Source organism: Caenorhabditis elegans, chromosome I, assembly GCF_000002985.6.
Source record: "Caenorhabditis elegans chromosome I".
NCBI classification, from domain to species: Eukaryota; Metazoa; Nematoda; class Chromadorea; order Rhabditida; family Rhabditidae; genus Caenorhabditis; species Caenorhabditis elegans.
The window spans coordinates 8548904-8573758 of NC_003279.8; the positions used below are offsets into that span (position 1 = coordinate 8548904).

At 33.8% G+C, this 24855-nt stretch overlaps 2 protein-coding genes and 2 non-coding genes across 8 annotated transcripts; 1 reads left to right on the plus strand and 3 right to left on the minus strand.

Moving 5' to 3' along the window:
• Positions 1-615: 615 nt before the first annotated feature.
• Positions 616-22095, minus strand: gon-2 (the record flags this gene model as incomplete). Of its 5 annotated transcripts, NM_059914.8 has the most annotated exons (29): positions 616-1168; positions 1220-1456; positions 1507-2239; positions 2290-2422; positions 2472-2613; positions 2933-2996; positions 3053-3212; positions 3293-3603; positions 3974-4098; positions 4151-4351; positions 4410-4486; positions 4532-4642; positions 4916-5553; positions 6145-6461; positions 6514-6871; positions 7273-7490; positions 7541-7829; positions 8298-8540; positions 8583-8903; positions 8948-9092; positions 9487-9571; positions 9621-9857; positions 10467-10730; positions 14708-14856; positions 15121-15235; positions 17153-17291; positions 18062-18123; positions 18172-18237; positions 22019-22095. In NM_059914.8, 29 exons carry the CDS (start codon positions 22052-22054, stop codon positions 1046-1048), a joined length of 6099 nt encoding a protein of 2032 aa, NP_492315.4. The 5 variants fall into 5 exon arrangements, with proteins under 5 accessions (NP_492315.4, NP_001359707.1, NP_001122506.1 ...); NM_001373178.2 differs by lacking the exon at positions 22019-22095 and having other exon boundaries at positions 18172-18241; NM_001129034.3 differs by lacking the exons at positions 18062-18123; positions 18172-18237; positions 22019-22095 and having other exon boundaries at positions 1046-1168; positions 17153-17272.
• Positions 19235-19304, plus strand: T01H8.7. Its single transcript, NR_050318.1, has one exon. It is a non-coding gene; the product is annotated as an Unclassified non-coding RNA T01H8.7 (non-coding RNA).
• Positions 19235-19304, minus strand: T01H8.6. Its single transcript, NR_050319.1, has one exon. It is a non-coding gene; the product is annotated as an Unclassified non-coding RNA T01H8.6 (non-coding RNA).
• A 557-nt stretch (positions 22096-22652) lies between the features above and the next one.
• serr-1 (Serine racemase) lies at positions 22653-24846 on the minus strand. The gene is made up of 7 exons (NM_059917.3): positions 24620-24846; positions 24097-24263; positions 23767-23851; positions 23584-23713; positions 23365-23534; positions 22889-22939; positions 22653-22846 (listed from the first exon to the last, which is right to left on the minus strand). Exons 1-7 carry the CDS (start codon positions 24842-24844, stop codon positions 22721-22723), a joined length of 954 nt encoding a protein of 317 aa, NP_492318.1. The 5' UTR covers positions 24845-24846; the 3' UTR covers positions 22653-22720.
• Between the last annotated feature and the right edge of the window lie 9 nt (positions 24847-24855).

Below are 24855 nucleotides of genomic sequence, written 5' to 3' on the forward strand. Positions count from 1 at the left end.
TATTAAAAATTGTCATGTTTAAACATAAAATAGTCGAAAATAAAAAAAAAATGCTTGGGAATGTTTCAATTTCTAGTTTTGTCGACAGTTCCTAACGAGACCCGATGTTTAGAGGCGGAGCGTTTTCATTAGGCAGTGGAGCGCAGATGCACCTCAATTTCAAAATAAGAATTTGTATGTCCCTTAATAGCTCAACATGGTCGTATATCATAATCAAACACTGCAAGTAATTTAAAAAATAATTGAAATATTAAAACTTCAATTCTGTAAATTGCTGAAAAGTTTTGAAAACTAAAATTTTCGCTATTTGAAACTAGAAATATTCTCTCAAAAATTTGGAAAGAACGTTTGCAGAAAATCGCATGAAACGTGGGTAAACTGACGAATCCGTGCAGAAAGCGTTGAGAATTCGAAATGAGATATGTGCTCAGTGAGCAAGTTGTCAGAAAACGTGGTCAAGTTCAGTCTGGGATATGAAGACAATTTTCGAGTGGTGACATTGTTGACGTTTACTCTATGGGCGGTGGAATTATTGAGAAGATTATCCCAAGCTTAGGTTTGAGTCAATTCTCAAAAAAAAAAGTGAAAAATAAAAACAAAACTGCCGTAGAGGAATGAATTTTTATAATATTTATTTTGAAAAATGAAAAAAAAAGAAACTAAACCATAACTAATGATAATTTCAAACATACAAAAAAGATGGAAACAAGAAATGAGTAACTATAAATAGGGTATTCATAAAAAGTATTCAAACTGTCTTGAAAAAAGGCAAAGTATTCGTGGGGGATGTTTTCAGTGGAAAAGTGAGTGGGGTTGACCCGCTGCGAATCGGAAGGAAATCACAAAAAATAAAGCCAGAAATGTTTGGGGAAAGAGAAAAAAAACTAATAAACTGTATATTCAACTTATAAAAGCTAGGCATGAATGAATATGGTGAATGTATCTAATAAAAGAGCCCGTGGTCCTGGTAATCAATGGAATGGCAAATATTGGTGAACTGTGATTATAAACTATAGTTAAAAGTTGAAAAATAAATGTGAATCTTCTACACATCTGAACATTTTTGAGAGGTTAAATCAGCCCGCGATGATGATGGTGAAGCAATTACAGGAGTGGAATGAGGAGCCCCGGCCTGCTCTTCTTCGTTCAAAATTTGGTGAATAATTGGCTGCAAATTACAATTTTTATGACATTAAAATTCATTACACTCCAAACTCACCAGTTCTTTCATTTTCAGAACATCCAATGGATCAACTTCCTCTCCTTCGGACAAATCAGTTTCCAGTGTATGTGATGGTTGTCTATTCTGTCGTGATGATTTCCTTCTGGGATGAATATGATGCCTTTCATGACTATCATCTTCCTCATCATCTTCTTCCTCGTCTTCTTCTTCAGTGATCACATCAGTTAGTTCACAATCTGCCTGAGCCTCGTCTTCCTCGTGTTCGGGGTGATCCTGAACAATATTTTTTAAATCAACTGAAATCAATTTTAAAAAAAACTTACAATTTCGAATATTTGATCCCTACTAGTTGATTCTTCAACTTGAGAAGACGGAGTCATTCGAAGATCTCTTGTCGACCGCTTCCTTGGTGATGACGTTACATTGCCACCTCCCTCTGAATCAACTGCTGATTCATCATGTTCACTACTATTCGATCGATTATTTCGAATTCTTCGTTCAGGATGTCGTATTGCGATTGAATCAGTGATTGATGTATACTCCTCGTGTCGGCGGCGAATCGACATTGTTGACAGTTTGGCGAGAGGCAACGGCAGTGGATCCATGGAAGTAACTGACATCAGCCGTTGTTGCGGTATTCCAGAAACATCAGATGGTTTTGGTGAAAGAAGCATCATGTTTCTCTCTTCACTAACATATCCTCCACAAATCGTTGCTGTTCGGTTTCTACGAATTCGACCTGGAGGCAGACTATTACTGTTTTCACCCGAATCATGATCCTTCTCCTCGAGAATCGGATCGGTTCCGGGTAATTTCAAAAGTAACGGTCCAGGAGTTCCATTAGCGGTTTCCACTAGCGGATCTGGAGACGGAGAAAAGCATCGACCAATTGCAGTTGGCGCATTATTCTGATTCAAAAGTGCTCGAACACATTCCAATATCTCATTCTGAGCTTTTTCAACAGATGCAAGACGTGACTCTACATCATTGATCACATCTCGTCCCATACTTTCTTTGGCTTGTAGATCAATAAGTCGATTCAGAATTTGATCAGTTCTGAATTAATAAATATAAGAATTATGGTTTTCAACGTAATAAAAACTAACCGAATATCGGCTCTGAGAATTCGTTGTTCGTTACTTGTATTCTTCTCATTCAGCTTTTGCCGTGCAAGATCTTCCATGCAATCTTCTTCGAAATCGTGTAACTTTTCGATTTGATCATTATCCAGGAATAATTCTGCAATTTTTAAAAGTAAACTGAAATAACAACGAAGTGTTTTACATACTCAATGAAAAGTCAAACATCGGATTCCGTTCCTGTGATTTGCTACAGCTCAGCCTTGTCCGCACAAATTGAAGAATGAGAACACCATGATATAAAGGCGTGAGTGGAGGTGGAAGGAACGGTGTTGATTCATATTCCATAACCTATAAATTATTAATCTAATATATCAAAATGTTAAATATCTTATAGGCCACTTTATGTTTTTGGGCATTTCTTGTTTTTTTAATGGTAATCTGACAGAAAACGATTTTTTGAGACAAAACAGAAAAAAAGCGCCCTACGAGCTTTTCATAGTTTTCAATCATTTTACACGAAAATTAGGATTATATGAAAACCTAATCGTCAAACATTTTTTGATTCTTTTTGTTGAATACTGGTTGCCAACGTTGTGAGACCCAGACGCCTAAGATATCGCGGAAATTTTCATCTTTAAGTGTCTACGTAATAATACAAATCACTTACTTGTTTGTAACGCTGGAAAAGCCAAATTTGCTGAGACATCTCATCGGTGGCGTCGAAGATGTGACTGAAAAAAATATATAAATATATAAATAATTTATCAGAACTGATAAGAAACCCCACTTGAAAATAGCAATCAACATGCTCATGAGCAAGATGTTCGCAATAAGCAAGAAGAATGTCATAAGAAGTGGAGGAATCCAGTATCCAGGTACACACGATAGACCAGTTGTTCCATTTCCAAGAATAACAGGACCTCCATTTTCAAGATGTTGGTCCCATGCTGAAAAAGCAAAATGATAGAACTAGAGATATTTTTTGATAAAAACGCTGAAAAAAAATTAAAAGAAGAGAAAAACGAACCCTCATCACCACAAGTGTCAATTTCATCAGCGTAAACTTCTCCATAGAGCATAAAATATGGCTTGAGGAATATGTTTCTGACAAGAATCCAATGCCATGTTTCATCCGGATAAGTGATACTTTGTCGTGCCAAACCAAATGATAAGAGAGTGACAACCAGCATGACAATGATATATGACATATTCTGAATCATTTTCCCTGCCATCGTCACATAGGGTCCCAACTTTGGATGAACACTCATATAATCCAATAATTTCATTGTCCAAAGTACAGAATCACAGGCTAGGATTACTCTTCCATATGCAACACTTCTGAAAAAATCAGATATTTGCCAAAATTAACTTAAAATAAATTTAAATTAAACTAGAGAATTAATAAATACAATGGTAATATTTATTATTCAACTCAAAAAATCTTCAAATTCCACAAATCAGTCACAATGTGGCATGTCGGTTTTTCTTCTTTTTTTTTGAAGATCGAAATATTTTGAAAATATGTTATTTATTTCACTAATTTTCAGACCTTTTTTATCATCAAAATCGAAAAATTCGACAGATTTTCAATTTCTAGATATTTTGAGTTTTGGAAAATCCTAAAATCAAAAATTATTTGAAAAATTTCAATTTTTCTGAAAAAAAAAACACCCAAAAATTGAACGATTCTGGGTAAAAAAGCACAAACCCAAAGCATCTCATGAAAAATCCGACAATGTAGAAGATAATTGCAAGAATGGTGACACAATTCCAAAAACTACACACGTACGTTCGAATTTTCTCATAGAACGGTTTCGCGTCTGACATTATAATCTGAAACGAAATTAAAACATATTTCATGAATAATCTAAAAATTAACTCAAACCTTTCGTACTTGTTCAAGTCCAAATGCAGCAACATATGCAATAAGAATATATTCAATAACTGTTGGTCTAGGTGGTGTTTTAACGAGTAGAGTATATGTGAAGAAAGTGATAAAAAGAATGAATGAGATAGTCCATGACCAAAATGTTGAAATTGGTGCTGAGTAGAATTCATAAAAACGACGACGCATTTTGATTTTTCGCTGGAAAAGAAAAGAATTATAGAAAACACTTGTTTCAATTTTTCTCCCAAAAACTCACCGTTCCTTGGAATTGTTCCATTGGATTTGGCCGATCCGTCGAAGTGATATTCGATTTTTGAAGTTTCGAAAGATTCGCTTAAAAAACAGGTATTCATCAGAATATTTATGAATAAATCTTACGATCAGATCCAAAAATGACAGAAGATGTTTTGCTCATGTCGGATCGATTGTTATAACGAGAACGAGAATTTGCACGCATGTATGGAGGTGGAGGAGATACTCCATTTGATTCTGAAAAAGTGTAATTTAAAAATGGAACTTATACATACATATATTTTTAAAGAAATATGATAAACAGATTAAAATAATGAACGGAAGATCCGTTTTAAAGGTGGGGAAGAGTCGTTTTGAATTTTTTTTTTTAATGACGGAAAATAGGCCGCAATCAAGACTGAATCCGAAAAAAGTTGATGCTCAGAAGTCTAAGTAATAAACATATTTTGAACAAAAACCGAAAAATTCGTTTCAATCCAAAAAAAGTTTTTCTTGAAATCGTTAAGTTACCTCCGAATGTTCCATATTCCGCAGTTAGACCCCCATTTTGGATTTGCCTGTTTCCAGCTTCACAAGCACTTGCATCAGTCTCCCTATCACATTTTTCATTCTTCTTTGCCTTTCGTCGTCTGCTGTGAAACAGGGAAGTAATATTTAAAGATTGAGCACTTCCTTGCGATGTTTTTCGAGTTCTTTTCTGATCATGATTATGTGCATTATTCTCATCATCATCATCTTCAAAACTACTCGAATCACTGGAACTTGAACTTGAACTTGATGAAGAAGAGCTTGACGAAGAGCTTGAATAATTCATATCGTTCTGATGTTCGGCAGCAGTCTGTGGTTGATTCAATAGTTCTTCTCTGGTTTTAAACTCCAACATTTGAATGAATGGAGGACAGATAAGGCCAAGGACAACTTTGATGTTAGAATGAGTTCGCATTCGAAGACCACCATGCCATAGATCAGCAAGAAGAATCTGACAACATGGATGAGCAAGGAAATGTTTGTTGTTAACAATAACCGCAAGAGCAAGGCACGTCTCATTACTCCAATTGGATAGCTCATAAGTCAGAAGTTGAAGAGTTTGAGCATCGTCGACATGATAACAGTGATCGAGAAGTTCCAGAGATAAAATACGGAATTCTCTGAAAATAATTAAATTATTTTAAAGTAAATATCATACAATGCCAAAATATTATAGTTTTTTTTTCATTTTTAAATTTACAGTCAAAAGGTTGTGAAAACTCAGTTTTCACCAGATCATTTTTTAATTTCACATTTTTCCAACAAAAAAAAATCGAAATTATTTTTAATTTTGGTCAAAACATTTTTTTTGTTGCTTGTATCGCGTTTTTGACCTTTTTTCGTTTTTCGTCACCTGTCATAATTTTTTAAAGTCGATCAAAAAAGTGTTCTTCTATAATTTTTATATATTAATTGCGTTTCAATTGTTCGTATTTGAACATTCTAAATTCGAAACTTCAGCAATTCTTGAAATTACTCGAAAAATCCACATTTTTCGAAAATTTGAAAATTTGCCAAAGCTTTGATTGATTTTTTAGTGTTTTACTATGATATTTGGTTTTTTGAACTATTTCGTGTATTTAGACTAAAACTACAGTAATCATGCGTAAGTTACGGTAGGTGTAAAACTTCATATTTTCATACCAGAAATAGCTTCTTTTTTTTTTTTTTTGAAAAAATTCAGTTTTTTTTTTCAAATATACAATACTGACTCTGCATATTTCTTCAATTCTTCACAAATCTCAACTTCCAAATAATCTTCGGCGGCTTCAGTGGCCAAACTTTTGTACAATCTACATGCTACCAACGCTTTTGCCATTGCTTCTTCTCCGTGTTGCCACATACACATTGCCATATCTTGTCTTTTCGTCAAAACAGCCCATATCATGAGTTCACTGTACGGATAACGGAAATCTGGTTCAGTTTGTGATCCATCTGAAGCTGATGTCAGTGAGAGTTCTTCATCGAATTCCGAGCCACAATCACGAGAATCACCAAGATTTGGAGGTCGCATGGGATTTGCGGGAAACTGGAAAATTGATAATTTTATCACAAAAAAAACTAAAAATTTGAAAACTAACATTTCCTCGGAATGCACTTCTCCACAGTATATGATTACTGAGAGCTCTTGATCCACTCAATGCAGATCGATTAACATGTGGATCCAGAGGTGGATCTTGATTTCCAAATGAATTTCCGAATACTCCAGCAACTGAACTTCCACCACCAACTCCACCCATTCCTTCTGTTGATTGACGTGATGCAATTCCAGATCCAGTTCGAGATGGTCTGCTCGAAAATACACCCATTGCCTTCTTTTGTGCATGTTTAACTCGTTTCATCCGTTGTTTATACTTGTCTCGGAATTCTGACGTCGTGTACGAGCACTGATACGAGTTTCCCATCAATTTTTCGATGACAAGTCCAATGTCAGGCAATCTGAAAAATCGTGTCCTCAGTCTCTGAATTTTTTGTTTTGAATATTAAAGATGACTACTACGACCGAAATTATTAAAAATCATTTGTACGATGTTTGCTTTATATATCATAATAAAACGTCTCAAAAAAGGGAATATTTTTTATTTCGAGTCAAAAAGATGCGAAAACTCAGTTTTCACTAATTTTTTGAAATGATTTTTCAAAAAAAAAATTGTTGTGATTCGAACATGTGGCTCCAAACTCAGTTTCCACCTCTTTTTAACTCGAAATAAAAAATACCAATTTTTTTTGACCCGTTGTTTTATAATATTCAGTCATTTTAGCATCATAGAAATGATCCTTAATCATTTTTCCATTGGCCGTGCTCCATCTTTAAAAAAATGCATAAAATATCAACTAACTTGAAGCGGTATCCCTGTCGTACTCGAACTACGTCTCTTACGATATAAAACAAAGTATTCGGTGGGCCTTTATCAGTATTGTACAGTTCATCAAGTCGTGATATTGTGAGAAACTTTTGCATATTTATTCCCTGCTCAAGTAGTAGACGAACAAAATCCACACGATCATGGATCAAAGCTTCCATCATTGCGTTGTGAAGTGCTGCTTGTGGCCATTCCTAAAATCAATATACCATATAATGTTTTGTTACTAATCATGTAAACTTACGTGTCCCATTGCAAAAACATCGGACCGTGCAATATCAACACGATTCCATGCAAGAGCAAGAGCCAATTGATCAGCTGCCGAGAGATTTTGTCCTTTTAGTAGTGCCGTCAGAATTGCATGATCTACGTCGTGTTCTCCTTGCTCGCCGAGTCGGAAGATTGTCAGAAGATTTTTGTGTTGAGCACATACAGTTAGCTCGTGAAGAAGGCGATGAGCAGCTGCTTCACTGCATCCAAAAGTAGTTTCAACGAGAAGAAGAACTTGGCGGCGAATGTCATCGGGAAGAAGTCTTAAAAAAAGAAAAAATCACAAGATGTCTCATATTTGATTCAACTAGGTCAGATTTTTGTTTGAACAAAATCTATATTCTTGATTTTAGTGCTTTTTTTGCGATTTTTCAATTGTGGCTAAATTCTCTTTTTGAATTCCCTCTAAAATGAGAATTTCGATCAATCAGCTCCTCGCTTCACACATTTTTGAACCAATCGGAGTGTACTGAGTTCGATGATATTGATTGGTTCGAAAGTGGGCGTGGCTTTTCATTTTGGAGGAAATTCAAACAGGGAAGTCAGCGAGGGTTGAAAAACGCGTTTTCAAAAGTTAGATCTTTTGCGATATTTTAATTTTTCTGAATGTAAGACAGTTTTGGATTTTTTTGAAGCAGCATCCCCATTTACGCTACTTCACCTTTAAATGAAAACAAATGGAAGTCCGAATTCGTTCGGTTTCCCAATCATAGATTTCACTGATTCCTTACCCATCTTCGGTGACATTTTGATGTGCAAACGCGAGAAGATCAGCAGCTCTTCCACTTCCATCACAAACCACAACAGGAACACGTGGAACATTCGTGACGTAATCGAGAACTGATCGAATTGTACAACTTCCACCTTCAAGCACAACACAAACGACTGGAACACTTCGAGTTCCTCCAAATATTTTTTGTTTTTGGGAAATGTACATTTCGAGTCTCTTACGAAGAATTACTTCTGCTCCGTACCTGAAATAAGCTTTGAAATCTTAAGAAACAACAGGAACCTACCTTCCAACAGTTCCATTATCAACTAACAAGAAATACGAATGTCTGTTATTGAGTCCTGTGAATCTTCCTTTCGATGAACTCGGATAATATGGGACAGTTTTATCTTGTCCAATAAAGTCCTCTCGTTTCTTCAGCAATCCCCACGGAGCAATTCCAATACACACAATCTTATTTCTTTGAGCAGATTGAGCACCTTCAAGGGCAGCAGCCACATGTTTCACTACACCCGTGTCACATCCACTTGTGATAATCCATGCTCCTGTTGTAGACGCCGCTTTCAGAAGACCTTTCCGAAAGACTCGTGCTAGTTTTGGTTGAAGACTGAAATTCGTTTTAGAAATGTAGAAGAGAAATGTCAAGCTCACTCAAAATTGCTTGTTCCTCCGTGAACAGTGATGATAAGTCTCGGCGGTGAAATCTGCCAAACGTGCTCAAACAAAGACATAATGTATGCTGGCTCTGTGTCAAAGTTGACTCGAACATATTGAGCTTTGTATGGATGTGGTCCACCTGTACAGAATTATTTGTTTCAAATGAATACCTCATTAGTTAAAAACAGGGGTAAACAGGCGATTATTTTCGACGATTCAAAACGGCTCATTGCAACAAGTTGTTCCTATTTCATTAAACATTCAATATATAAAAAATAACTTAAATTGTATATTGTCAAAAAATAAAGCTTGATAAATCGATAGTCGGCAGTTGACAACTTTCAGGCAATTTTTTAAAAATAATTTTCTCGAACGTTTCATCAAATAAAATGTTATTTTTTAGATAAACCAGATTGTTTTCTATAATAGATTTTAACACGAATTTTTAATGAAAAACGCCAAAACAACATGGTAAAATAGGTTTTACTGAATCGTAGAAAATAAAATGTCGCCCACCCTCTAATAAATTTAACCTTGAAATTCAACTTGTCCAAAAGCATTGGTTGCCAGTGATACAGTATGCTTACGTAGACTCCATTTCTCGTTTGCTCCTCTTTTCTACAATTATTGAGAAAATTTAAATGTTCTGAAAAAATGGAAAAATTACCGTATACATATTCTGTGTATTAATATCATCATTAACATTGGAAATAGATCTTTGTTGTTCCAATGCTGCCACTGATCGTTTCTGTCGTAGAAATTCGGATGTAAGCTCTGGAATATTTCGATGAGCATCACGTGTTCTTCCACAACCACATTTGTGTAGGTCACGACTTGATGCAATGAATCGAGAACATTCTCGTCGTGTGAAGGTTTCTCTCACCCAGTTGTGACGATTTAGAGACTGAAATTGAGAAATTCGTTTGAATTGAAATTTCACTCCAACAAAAGTATTTCTGAGCATATATTTTTCTATTATATTACCCAGGCACAGAATTTCGCGATATTTGCGCCGGGTCTCAACGCGACAAATTTTTATTAAATGCGAAAAGTTGTGCGCCTTGAAGGATTCCTGTAATTTCAAATTGTTGTTGAAACTTTTTTCGACTTTTAAACGTTTTTTTGATAAATTTCATGTATATATATATATATATATATATATATATATATATATATATATATATTTTACCAAATTGTGAGAAAACTAAGAAAAATTGATAAAAACTCAGAAGAAACAAAAGTTTAAATTACAGTTCTCTTTAACCGGGTACAACACTTTTGGAGCAAAAATGTCCGGATTTTCAAATTTGCATACATTTTATGAATCCGTCAATTTTTAAAAGCAACTTACATATCTTGAAAAATTCTAGATTTACATAATTTTTTCAAGAAAATCATTACTGCCATTTCAGAAGGAAATTTTTGAAAAAATAGCTCCGAAATTAGTTTCTTTCAAGAATCCTGTTCATTTTAAGGCCCTTATTCATATCTTAACATAACATAAAAAACTAACCATATTTGATTCAGTGAACCTCATTTGATTAAAAAGAGGAGTTGGAAGCACGAGTTGAGCACTATTCGCAGTTGCTGAAACATCTTCATTTAATCGATCGCCAGATGACATTCCGGTCGTTTGTCGTCCAGAATTAAACGTCTGAGCCTGCGCCTGTGAAGTCGTCGGAACAGCATTTCCGTCCCCGCCGGCTCCTCCTGTTGTTGTGCTTGTTGGAGGCACCTGATCTCCACCTTTTGATTGCAGATAACGAGTGACACCCAGCTTAAAATTAATAGTTTTTAATATGAAAACGTTTATTGAAATATTAATATTAGGATTGGGAAAATGTTTAGAAAAATAAGCCATATTTGAATTTTCATCCTACTTCATCACTTTCCATTGTACACCAAACTTCTGGAGACGATGCATATCTATGACGACGATAGCAGAGATTCATTTCAGGAAAAGTAATATTTAAATAATAATGAACAGTTGCTTTTTGAGTCTTCTTTTTTTTTGAATGATTGCAAAAGCATTAAAATATCACCTTATCAACAAAAACTAAATGCACCTAAAAATAAGAACTGATGGATTGAAAAAAGGGAAAGAAAAATTGAAGTTGTTGAACAAGGAAAGGAAGGAAGAAAACAAGGAAGGACAGAAGAGCTCATGTTTTGATGATAAGAATTCTACAAATACTCCCAGTGTGGGTGGTGACCAACTATGTGATGAATCACATCAAAACAAATTTGTCTCGGACTTTCAAAAAATTAGGGAAAATCCTAAGTTAAAAAAATGTTTTTTTTAAAGTTTACTGTTATTGGGTATTATAATTCAATTACTCTCACCCTTTTGGTTGAAAAAAAGTTTGAACAAGGGCATAATTTTTCTCAATTTTTTATTTAAAAAATGCAGTAAAAAACAGTAATGTTGAGGGAATCACAGGACAGAAACCTTTACTGGAATAACGCGAATCTGGGCTTTTTAAAAAGCTATCGGTGTTTTACAAATAAACTGAATATTGATGTTACTTCCACCCAGATCAGAATCATCAAAAGAGGAAGTTACAAGAGTTTTAATTTCCATCAAAAAATGTTTTGGCAAAAGACATAAAATAAGGCGATTTTTAAAGATTCGTATCTTTTCTCTTCGTCTAATTTATTTTTCTTGCCGAGAAAAATCGGTATTTGAACAGTAGTTCGGCTTCTTTTTTTTCGCGTTTTGCTGTAATTGAGAAAATAAACCACAACAAGCCAGAAGGATAGATGAAAAGAACAAAGAAACGTTTGAATGAATCAAACATTTTGTGATCTTTTGTGATCTTTCGAGAAGGAACACGATATCTTTGAAGATAATAATGTGTGATCCCAATGATTTTTGGTTTCAGCCGTTCTTTCAAAACTTTATGCGGTTTTGCAATTTTCTATTTTATAAAAGAGTAAATTTTAATATTTTTTGTGTAATTGAAAACAATTTATCCGTTTCGGATACTTTTCTTTCAAACAAAAAATAATCGTTGCTATAATGAATTGGGAGACAAACATGTCAGGTAGTTTTATGAATAAGAACGTTTAAATTCAAAACTCAGGTTTATAATCACAGATCACATATTTATATTACAATAAACGTTTAGATAGTATGAGTATATGATATCTAAATTTTGGAATTTCAAAAGAAGCTGATTTGACTCCAACATAAAGAAAATGTGAGATTATTTTTGAACTTGAACTTTCAATTTTAGACTTTAAACTAAATAAATTAGTGATATCCAAAATCAAGGTGAGAAGTATTTATGTACAATGAATACACTTTGTTGATTCGCTTAATCGTCTTGAGATCAGAGAGTGAAGTGATGTGGAGAACGGAAAAAAGATGAAATTTTTGGAAAAAAACGGGGCAATCAATTAAATTTGTTTAGCCTATGAACAAAGATGTAGAAGTCATTAAAGAATTTATAGGCACAAGAGAGGAAAAACCTTTCTGGGTAATGATCGAAAAAAAAAATCAAAGTTATAGCTTTATGAAAGGGAAGCTGAAGCTAGTTGTTAAATTGAGACGCTTTGCGTCTATTTATATATATATTTTTTTTTTGATGCTCAATTACTGTCGATTTCATGAAAATCTAGTAAAATTTCACTAAGTTCTAATGTGAGATCATTCTACCAGTCAACTTCAATCAGAAAAAGAACGGGGGTGAATATGAAAACCTTTCAACATCCGGAGGTCAGACAACCGAAAAATTCCGTAATTAGAGGAAAACAGGGCGCAAAAAAAAAAAAAAAAAACGGAAAAATCCCATTCTACTCTTTACACGAAGATTAGGATCTTTTTTGGTCATCAGCCTCTTTCTTGAGAAAACGACAGCCAAGCAAGAAGCAGAGGTCGATCGAATGTCTCCTTCTTACAAAAACACAGTTTTCCCCTCATTTCTCCCTTCGTGCCTATTATTACACTTCTCCTTATTTCGAATTCTCTCTCTATGTGTGCGAGAAAAAAGTGACCGTATGATGGAAATGGTGCGTACTCTTTCAATTGACCGAGTGCGTGCTTCAGATAACGATCTTTAAAAGGGTTCGAGTTGGAAGTAAATGAAAACTATTCGAAGAAGCATACCGATTGTATTTTTCCTGTTCTTCATTTTGTTGAAGACGATAAAATTCAAATAATTTCTGATAGTATGCGTTTGTATTACTCTACTTATTATTCGCGGAAGAATAATGAAAAAAAAAAAGATTTTTCTAATTTACTCACAATCTTCACAGTTGTCTTGACTTGTTGATGATAACACCTACCATAACATTAATAAGTTATTATCGCTTCAATCCGTTTGAGAGAAATCATGAATAAACTACAAATTTAATATCAAACAGTTCAGTTATAAAATGGGATGACGTTTTTATGAAAGTAACCGGATGAATATATAATCTACAATTTGCCCTCCTCTTTACAGTTAATCCAAAGTGGGCAAACATATCGGTGTGTCTATAACGCCTTTAAAAGTTGTTTAACAACCGATCAACCTACCTTTGTGAACTTCATTTTCAGAAGGAATTCGGTAGACTAAATTGGAATCAGGAAAAGTGTATCGGGAAGATGGAGGACACAAAACGGAAAACACCACAGTGCGAAAGAGAGCAAGAAGACCTTTGCGGGTAATCAGTGATAATCAGCTCACGCTGAATCAACACACAGGAATGAGAAGCCACAGGTGTGTTGCTCATTTTGAGAAATGAGCTATTCGACAAATACTCAATGTGGAGAAAGATGGAGAGATAATAAAGAAGCAGGAGCGTTCCGATTTCCTATCATTGTGGAATAATCAAGATGGTGGAACTGAATCAAAGTTCACGAAATTGACTGGAAGTTTTGTGAAAACAAATTTTGAAACTAGAAGAATTATGAAAAAGAAGAAGAAAGATTTTTAATATCACGGAGCTTATAAATATAATAGTTTTTGTCTAGAATGTTTAGCTAGATCTAAATTACTTGAACACTTGAAGTCGCTTATTTTTAATTTGAAACTTTCCAAAATCATGTTGGCAACAGGGCTTTTTTGAATTAAAAAAAAACGATTTGCCGGTAACAATATAAGATTTTGGCAAAAAGCGAAGATTTTTAAAGTTGGAAAAGTTTTCTCGAAAAAGGTTCAATTTCAAGTGTCCAAAATGTAAAATTGAAACCTTTAGTTTTAAAAACTTTTCGTTTGTTTTCTTGGTACTTTTTCCGAGTCCAACAAAAATAATTTGTTTGTAAAAAATGCGAAAAACCTTCAGCTATAATTTCTGATAGCATTTTTTTGACATTTTCACATTGATTTGTCGACTGTTGTACCAAATTTCTAGGACTAGCTACTTTTTGATCAGTTCACGGGTTTTCCATGTAAGAAAGCTATTGTTAAAAATAGAAAGAAACAAAAACATGTGAATGGGTACACAGCTACCATAATTGTATTGAATTGTGTGTGATATTATAAGCAAACAAAAATGTGAATGTCTAGAAAGAAGCAGTGAAAAGAGTGAGGAAAGGCTATTGATCATCACAGAAAGCACACAACACCTTCTCTGACCTTTCTCTGACCGAGAAGCTTCATTTCAGCTTCCTCCTGTTTTCTGATTGCATCTTTGATGGCTTGCATCTAGAATGGTTTTTGATATATATTATAGATTTTCAGAGTTTCCTCCTTTTTTTGTTCAAACCCAGATTCTTTCTCACACACATTTGAACTTTTCATCATGGTCTTTACATGCCAATATGCTCACCGTTTTCATCAATTTATCATCTTTGTTATCAGTGATAGCCAACATGTCTCTCCAATCAGCCGAATGTACATTTGGTGGTGGTATCGCATGGCCAAGAAGACTCCTGTTTCGGTGACCCTTTCGAGGATAGACTCCGCCAGTGAAACTGCCTGCGAAATTATAACATTATTAGTTCGATTTAGAGATTTTTTTCAAATTTCAAATGTGAAAATCGCAAATCGTAATCTGGAATAATTTTTTCTTCTGGAAACATTGTTAAAGCCTTCTTGAGAAGTTGAAGAACATTATTTCTATACCAACAGTGTTCCATGTTTATTTTACAACATATTGTCAGTTGGAAAGATATTTAAAAACACTACTAGGGGGTTAAAATGACCAAACCTCACAATAAATGTTTCAAAATTAAAGCTCACCACTACGTCTTCTCCGATGTTTTCTCGTCTTTTTTATCGGTGCTGTGCGTGGCAAAAGACTGGGCATCGATCCATTTTCGTCTCGAATCGATGCGTTCGGCTGGAACGTTCGCATCTGAAAATTGAAAATTAGCTTTTTAAAAGTTATATTCCTATTTTCTCATATATAAGTTTTGTTCTCTAAATGAAAATACCTTTTCACATGGATCCGGATAAATTGAATTTTCGCAAAAAAGTTAGAAGCGACCATCAAAAAGTTAATTCGGGAATGTTGCGAGTAACAACACACAAATCAAATATGAAAATTTATATTGTGGGCACACAACTCTCAACCAATTTCTTATCTATATATAGGTGTGACGGTTATAAAATGATTGAAAGGCGGGGTTAACTATCTGTCAATACTATTTCATACTCCCGTGAGGTCAAAGTCAGCTCGAGAACTCACTTACAAATTCGTCAAATTTCAGTAAACTAATCGCCAATTTCGCAAATATTTGCCCATTTGGCATGTTGTCTAGGCAGTTGAAGTTTAGAAGTAATAAATAAAGTTCTATACAAGTGTTTTTGTGTTTTTCTCTCATGTTGCTTTATCCTCCTGTGAAGCAGGTGTTTAAAATGTCTAGCGGGATGAGAAAGAGAGCAAAAAATAATAAAGAATCAAGGAAAAATGCTCGAAAACAATGAAAACTGGAAAAATTAGTTTGATCTTCGGATCATTTGGCTCTCGGTTTTAAACTGGTTGATTAAACACACAATTTCCCTCACGTGAACACCAACTCGTTCGGCTCGAAATACATTTCTTATTGGTTTTTCGATTTCGTTCTCTAACCTGATTATTGAGCACCTATTGTGGAATATCGTCATTTATGAACATAAATTGGTTTTATTGTTACGCATTGTTTGTCAATGTTAGAGGTGAAATAAAACAATTATTATATTGAATATTCATAGAAATATCAAATGTCGTGGATACTTAAAATTCATTTTAAAATGTTTAATGGAAAACATTAAGAGATGGGGTAGGAACGCAACGAAAATCATTTTTTATACAGAAATTAGTAGAATATGATTATATTTTCTCGATTTAGAGAAGTTATTTGAAACTTTTATTGAAAAAATTCATTTTCTTTCCTGGAAGAAGCTTTTGACGCTAAATTTTAACAATTTTACTTTTGAAAACATCAAAAAAAAGTTAATGATCATAGGTACAATAAACTCGGGGCTCAATCAATCAATTTAAAAAAATTTACAAAACTTTTTTCTTATGTAGTTGAGAATTTTTGAATTAAAATGTTACAATTTCAACCACATAACTGATATGTAAAAACCAATACTTACTCTCCACTCTAATCTCAATTTTCGTCGTCGATAAATCATTTTCGGATGCGGCATCGTTGAGAAATTAAATAGGTTTCGTTTAGCGGAAAAATGAGCAGAAATGAGTGATATTGTACCTGCCTAGTACCCAATTGATCAGAAGATCAATAACAGAGATCGAGAACAAAATGGTCTTATTTTAAATGGCACGGGAAAAGAGTACAGTAATCCAAATGCGCGGGTGTAATGCCAACTAATTAATGATAAGTGCAAACAATAATCATTTCTAATCGAACACATTTTGATTTTTTTTTTCATTTTGGAAAATCTATAATTTGAAAAATTAAGATGTTATGTTAAAAGGTGGAGTGGCTAATTTTTTATCACTAAATTAGACTACAAATGTTCCCAACATACTGAATTTTATGAGATTCTTAAAATGTTTTATGAGATTCCAAATAAAATAAAAATAATATATACTGAATTTCAAAAAAACGTAGAATTGTATTAAGTTCTCCCTATGGTAGCGGCCGAAAACTTATTTTTATTTGAATATCAATATTACTGCATATTTTGGTCGTTTTTGCACATTTTACAATATACTATATTAAAATTTAGGCTATTAAACTTTTATAATTGTTTTTTTTTCAAAAATCTAACCGATTTGTTTTTGTGTAAAACAATTTTTTTTTTAATTTGAGAATAAATTTACCTGTAAACCTTCTCCATCTTCAAAAACATCATCGTCTTCATCAAAATCCTTTTCATCATCCGCCAGCAGTTTCTTCTCTTCTTTCTTTTCACGTCGAAGCTTTTCAAAACGACGCCGCATTTCCAGATTACGACACGATCTGTAATGAATCTATATAACTTGAAATTGAGTCGTTCCAGTTAACACTGAAATTTATAGTTTTTGGAAAAAAAGTGTTTTTAAAATTTTCCAGCGAGTTTGAAATAAAAACCCGCTGAAATATTTTCTTGGCACAAGACTGAAAAAAAAAGCAAGAAGACTGAAAATTCTTAATTTCCGGTGTCAACAAATTGGCACAAATAGTATGAATATTTCAGTTTTTGATGCGTTATTTATTTATGAAAATAGAGTGACGTCAGAGTCATTTTCCGATTTTTTTAATGAAAATTGAAAAGTCATAAAATAATTTTTAGTGAGATAAATAGAAAACTGACCGGTAATTGTAGAAATTGTTTTTTTCTAAAAAAAAAAGAAAAAATACAATTTAAAATATTCAAAGTGTTCATGTCTTGATTTCTATTTTTAAAATCAAAACAATAAGTTTTTTATTCAAAAATTAAAACTTTTTTCTAGAATCTAAAAATGCCAGTTTTTAGATTTTCAAAAACTGAATCGAAAAACCTTAAAAACATTTATAATTTTCAATAATTTCTGGTCATTTGCAAAAAAATATTTTAATTAGAGAATAGGGAAATTTCCTAATAGACTAGGATATTTCGATAATGAAAGCGAGGGAAATATTGCATTTTCATTTCTTTTTTTTGCAAGAACTGAATCATCACTAAAATTTAATGTTTCTCATTGGAGAATGGTGAGAATTTACTAATATTTCCAGGGATTTTCGAAGAATCTAATTTGAAAAATGCTCACGATTCTCTTCTGGCTTGTTGGATTGGTGTAGGGCATACGGAAACAGCGGTGTCTATATTTACCTGAAATATTAACATTTATTTTTTTTTCTAGAAAAAAATGGAAAGTACCTCTCGATAACCAGCAAATTCCGGCACGTATATGATGATTTCATCAACGTCTTGGCAAGCGAAGTTCTATAAAATGAAAAATTGCATTAAAAAACAGAGGAAGGATTGAAGCACAGCTTTAGTAACAAATAAAATTTAATTGTTGTGTCCTAACAATTTTATATAATAATGTCATTTCTTAGTGAATATAATATGAGAAATACAAAAGGACTGCTCAATGGATAGGCATTGGGACTAATGACTCTCATTTGCAATCACTTCCTACACAGGAGGGGGAGATCAACAGAGCAAGCGGGAAAAATGTAGGTCACACTATTCCGGCATACAGACCGCATAGATCAAAATATAGATACAACATCTAGTGTGCACAGGACTACACAACATGAATAAATTTCAATGCCTGTGAGAAAATTCAAATGTTCTAAAAAATTCTCCCGTCAAAAAATCTAAATTTCGCGGCATTTCTTGCGAAAAAAATGAACAAATCTGTAGTTTGGCAGCTCATCATGACTAATATTGTGGCGAGTCCCATTAAAAAAACAGCGTGAGCCTTTAAACTAAATGTCGAATTTTTGCGAAAATACGTTATTACCCATGCGCGAAAATTTGGGACAAAAATACGGTACCTTACCACAATTTATACTCAAATCTCTTTTTTTAGAGAAAAATGCGTACTCAAACCGGGCAATTTTTCAGGCAGTAATTATATTATTATTAGTAAAAACAATAGGAAATTATGCGGTCAATGTGATCGAATGTTTCTTATCAGTGATAGTCTTTTAGTTTTATTTGTGAAGTAGAGAATAATAATATTTAATATTAATAATAATATTTTGCATTTTTAGGCAACTTATTGATCCATAATTTAGAAAACATCAAAACTAAAATTTAGTCCAAAATCGCTGGAAATTCTGGTCATTTGTTTCGAAACCAGTCAAAATACAAAAAACATTACGAAAACAATCAGAGGAGAACACAGGTGAGAGTGTGAAGAGCCATAGAGACGCAGAATAATTTTTGCAGTGAAACGTGTGTATGAGAGAGCGAGAAAGAGAGCATTCAGTGTTTGTTTTATTCAAAAAATACAAACAGAATGAAGGTCGAAGAGGGGGAAAGCTCAAAAACTCATCAATTTCCAATATATTCACAAGGCTTTTCAGATCCTCTTTCGTGTTATTCTTCTTTTGAAAAAGACGCGTAAGCATCTTGAAAGGGGCCAGAGAGAAGCGGATATTTCTAATTAAAATTTCAAAATAGAATTGTTGGTTTGAAAAATATATAGTTTGAAAAATTGTTTGCAAACCATTTAGATATATTTCCGAAAAAAAAATTAAATTAATGTTAAATTTTCGAATTTAACAATTTTAGAGAATATTAAGAAAAAAAAGCGAGAGTTATATAATCAGTATCGCGAAACTGTTTTCTGTCATTTATTTCGAAAAACCACAGACGCTGTTACACTTTTAAAGAGGAAAAAGTGTCAATAAAAATCGAAATTTTTGAAATAAAATTATTAAAATTTATCGAGAAAAAGTTACTTTTACACATTAAAATTTGAATTTCTTCGCACTCTTTGGGCAGTTTCCCAGACACTTTGGGAGGTGTTTGACCTCGTGAACGTAAAAAAAACCCATCTGGTCTACTCTCCAAGCCACAAGTACACAGACGCCGTAATGACAGCTGTGTGTCTTTTTCAACGTGTAATATGTCTTTTGGGTCGGTCACTATATCTGTAGCGACGGGACCTTCTCTGCAGTCGCTGTGACCAATTACCACTGATGGTTGCATCGAACCTCAAACTTAGGTTATTAAACCATTTATTGTAGGCAAAAAGAGAAAATATATATCTTAAGATAAATGCACGTAAAATAATCAATAAATCAAAACGCTATTTTTCTGTATTGAGCCTCTCCGTGGGATCAACAGATAACCATTTCAACAAACTCGCTGATTTCGTCACATCGAGAGTGGCTTGGTTTGGAACAAAGTGCAAATTATCTGGCTAAGAAGTACACCTTCTGACGCAGGTCAGAGGTAGTGTCAAATACTCTCTAACCGGGCTGCTCGAGATTGGCTTACTAGGGAGTATTTTTTGTGCAATGTAGAAATATGAGTTGAAAAACTACTTTTTGGGTATTTGAACTGCTTTTCTACACTATTCTGAAACAAAATCTTGCCCGTTTGACTTTAAGTATAAAATTTTGTTTTCAAATGCAAAATTTATATAAATTTATAAAGTCAAAACGGGCAAGATTTTATTTCAGAATAGTGTAGAAAAACAGGTCAAATACCCAAAAAGTAGTTTTTCAACTCATATTTCTACATTGCACAAAAAATACTCCCTAGTTAGCAGGTCGTTATAAAGTATCTAGAGACGCAACTTTTGCTCTAAACAGCAACACCAAGCGCCTCAGTCTTCCGCATCCGGTCCCTGCATCGGAAGAGGCCATCTAATCTCGTCACCTGGAATGGGCAGTGTTTAACAACGTAGACCAGATCGAATGCCCAAAACTTCGTGCCGAACTATTCGATGCAACCGTCCCACCTGCATCAACTTATGGCTCAGAAACTTGAACTTTTACAAAAGCCCTTGCTGAAAGAGTCCGAGTTACGCACGCAGCACTCGAAAGAAAATTGATCGTTCTTACACTTACGGAACAACGCGAACAGAGCCTCCATCGGGATGATGATAGTAAATTATCCAGTTAGAGATCCACTGATCCACATCGAAAAGATAGCTCTTATGGGATGGACACGTCACAATGAGAACAGACAAAATATGGACAACACTGATGGCGGTATTCCAGAAATCGGAAAAGACATGTTGGAAGGCCTCCGATAAGATGGTCCAAACTCTCTGTCGAAGGAAATCACCACGACGGATATGTGCGATGCTTCATCACCCCATGGTCCACACAAGCAAAGGGCCGAAAAGCTTGGAAAGCTGTCTTCCGTGCCGTAAGCGAAGAACGAATCGACCAAGTATCCTAAGTAAGTAATTAGACGACTTAAATGGTGAAGTGGGAGCAAACGAGAGGAATGAATGAAATGAAAATTAATGCTTGGGGGCGTGGCACGAAAAGGACGGTTGAGGGCTTTTGGGCGCTGGACATGGAGCTGTGAAGGCGAGAGAGTATAGATAGAGGAGAGAGACTGAAATATGAATCATATTAAAGGGCCACTTTGGACACGAACAAAAATATCTTTCCATTAACAATTTTGACATGAGATATGATTCACTTGAATCAGGAGATTCAGGAGCATAGACAATTAAATAATACGTGATAACTGGGAGAATGAGGAAAAAGTTGCGTTTACATAATAAATGATAAAATAAATTTTTTAAAATCATTATTGGGTTGACTGCAGGTTTTTGTTGTTAATATGACTCTTTTGTGGATATAATTGTTCTTTTTTCTGAGCCTAAACGCCGCTATTATGACACAATATTCGTGCTCAAATCCAATTTACGGCAAAATCCCGAGAATTTTTTTTTTATAATTCGAAGTTTATTTTATTTAACAGACGTGTGTGCACACTTCGAATTAATTTTTCATATTAAAGGTGGAGTAGCGCTAGTGAGGAAAGTGTTAAAAACTACTCCTATGGTGCCAAAATTATCAAATTTTACTTAAAAGTGACAATTACTCAGTTTTTTCCATCGATAACTTTGAAAGTCGACCAGAATAAAGTTTTTTTCTACATTTTTTAAACTGTAAATATGTTTTATTTACATGAAAACTCTAAAAATTTTTGGAGTGTATTAATATGATATTTGTTCGTTTTGAAAAATTATAAGTGTATTTAGACGAAATCCCACCTTAAAAAATTTGCAAAACATACTTACCTCATCATTCTCGTCAAGCATATCGTCGCTCATCATTTTCGTTCGAAGATAACTAATGTCACATTGACAGATTCGATCTTTAAGAATCACAGAAAGTGGTTAGATAAAAAAGAAAAGAAAAAAGTACCGAAAATGAAAGTGGCAAGTCTTCTCTAAATTATTTTAAATATAGAAATAAAATTAATTTTTAAAAAAAATTCCAGTTTCTAGAAGAGTTGGGGTAATTAAGTTGATTCTCAGTAAAAATGAACAACAAATCCTAAAAACTTGGAGAAATTGATGAATTATCATTGTAAAACGCAAGAACTGTGATTTTCCTGCAGATGTTATCAATCACGCAGTCTGCGTCTTTTGAAGACTAATTGCAAGTTGGTGAAGAATAAACGATGATTGTACCCCTTACAGAAAGAGAGAGAAATAGACGCAGATATCACGACGATATGTTAATAAGGTAGTTGCCGCATGTTTGAGTTTCGAGAATACAAGTTATACACGAAGCAACTATTCACCTGAATTTTCTTGTTTGCAGAAAAGATGATAGCTTTGACCGTTTTTGAAACTTCCGCGAAACGAAAAAAACGTTTCCCTCGTTTACACTGTTTTATAGAAGAATGCAGTTCAAACTTCTCGTTTCACAATTTGGCTTTTTTTTATTTATCAGTTTAACAATTTCATCAAAAAATTTCAAAAAATTAATATTAATTAATTGATCACATAATTAGTATCAACATTTCCTCCGCATAGGATGACTAGTGGACGTTTGATGTGAGCCGGTTTGTGGTAGAGAACTCCTGCAAATGCAAGTGCTGCAGTTGGTTCAATTCGTTGCTGAAAATAAAGATTAAGCAATGTTAATTTTCTGAAAGTAACCTTCATTCTTGTCCATATGAGTTTCAATCCTTCTTTGATCTCGTCTTCCTTCTGTAAAATAGTTTGTAGATATCATATATATATATGCTTTCATCTCCTTGTCACGTGGTTTCTACTTCAAAACTCACAATATTTTGCAGTACATAGGGTCTTGAATAGAAGTAACTCTAGTACTTTAATATTTACTCATATGTCAAGTAACATTAATTAGGTTTTTGTTTAATAATTCTCAAAATAAGCCAAAACTGAAATTCCATTTAAGAAAATCGAAAAAGAAACACAATTTCAACATTTAGTAACCTGAATTTTGAACACTGACTAATTCCACCGTTTGAACAGCCTCCCAAACAAGAAGCCACGCCCACTTTCGAACCAATCAGTGTCTTCGAACTCCCTACACTTCACCTGATCAGCATTTAAATACAAAAGCCCCAATGCACGCTGATCCACTTTTAACCTTCATATATTACACTTACCACACTGATAACTTTTTGTGCACAATACTGTTTGAGTATTGGTTCACAAAGCGGTCCAACTCTTGCTACACGAACTCCATCAGCAATTGTATCCAATGTGTCAACCGGACACTTAATTCCATTTTCCAGAAAGTTCGAAAGTTCTTTCTGTGCTGGTTGCACAAGGTATACTATAAATGTAGATATAGTAAAAACAAGTGACAATGTGATTTGACAAACCTTCGATGTCTGGCCTCAAGTTGCCTATCAGAAAAGCAACAGATGAAGCTAAACCACCACCTCCAACAGATAAAAAAATGGAATCAATCTCATTGCCAACCTGTTCCAGGATTTCAAATGCAACTGATGACTGTGTGGAAAAAGAATATTATTTAGTTGTTTTATTAATTGAAAACAACTTACATGTCCGTTGATCATTGAAACACAATTATAAGGTTCTACACAATAATACTCAAGTTTTTCAGTCAAATCAGCACATACAGATTCTCTGGAAACTGTAATTTATTTGTGAAGTTAGGCTGATAAAGAATTAGATTTTTTGTAAAAACCGGAAAGATAAAAATCAACTTTTTAAAATGCAAATTCCTATATTTTTCCAGATTGATTTCATCTAAAATGGAAATTGTGAGTCCAATCAGCGTTTTTCTCCGCCCAGTCTCGAACCAATTAGATGAAATGGGAAACGCGTTTTAAAGTAAAATCCCTAGTTTCTTATAAAATTTCTAGGCTCACCGACTAGTAACAGTTGGCTCACAGAAAACAATATTCGCATTGTATTCTCTCATTCCTTCAATTTTAGAAATTGGAGCATTTTTTGGAACGACAATTGTACAAGGAAGTCCGATTTTTTGAGCAGCCCACGCTAGAGCTTGCCCGTGATTTCCAGACGAATGGGCAATCTAAAAATTGAAATTTTTGGACTAAAACGTTTTCTAATAAAGATTCACTTATTCAGTTACAAGATTTAGTAAAACTTTCACCTATCTTCATTTCGGAAATCGACCAAAAATTTATCTTCTACAGAGTTTATGAAATTATTTCTTTTCAATTTATTGTATATTAACATTCTAGGAATTCGAACTTGCAGCAATGCTCGATAAATCCACATTTTTGAAAAAATTGGCAGTTTTTCAAAACTTTGACTGAAAATTTTGGAAAATATCAAAAAGTTTAAAATTTATGGAGCAACATCTGGGAATCAGATTGTAAAATTGAAAAAATATTTTTGCTCATATGAATCAAAAAAAAAACTTACCATTCCTTTTGCATTTTTCTCTTTTGCCAAAATAGCAGAATTCAGTGCTCCTCTGGCTTTGAAACTTCCAGTTTTTTGTAAATGTTCACATTTGAATAGAACATGTGTTCCATTTCCAACTTTTTCATCAATATTTTCACTTGTTATAACAAGTGTTTTATGAAGAAATGGAGCAGTTCTTTGATAAGCTGCTCTCATTTCTTCCATTGTTATTTTTGTAGTCATGGCTGAAAATT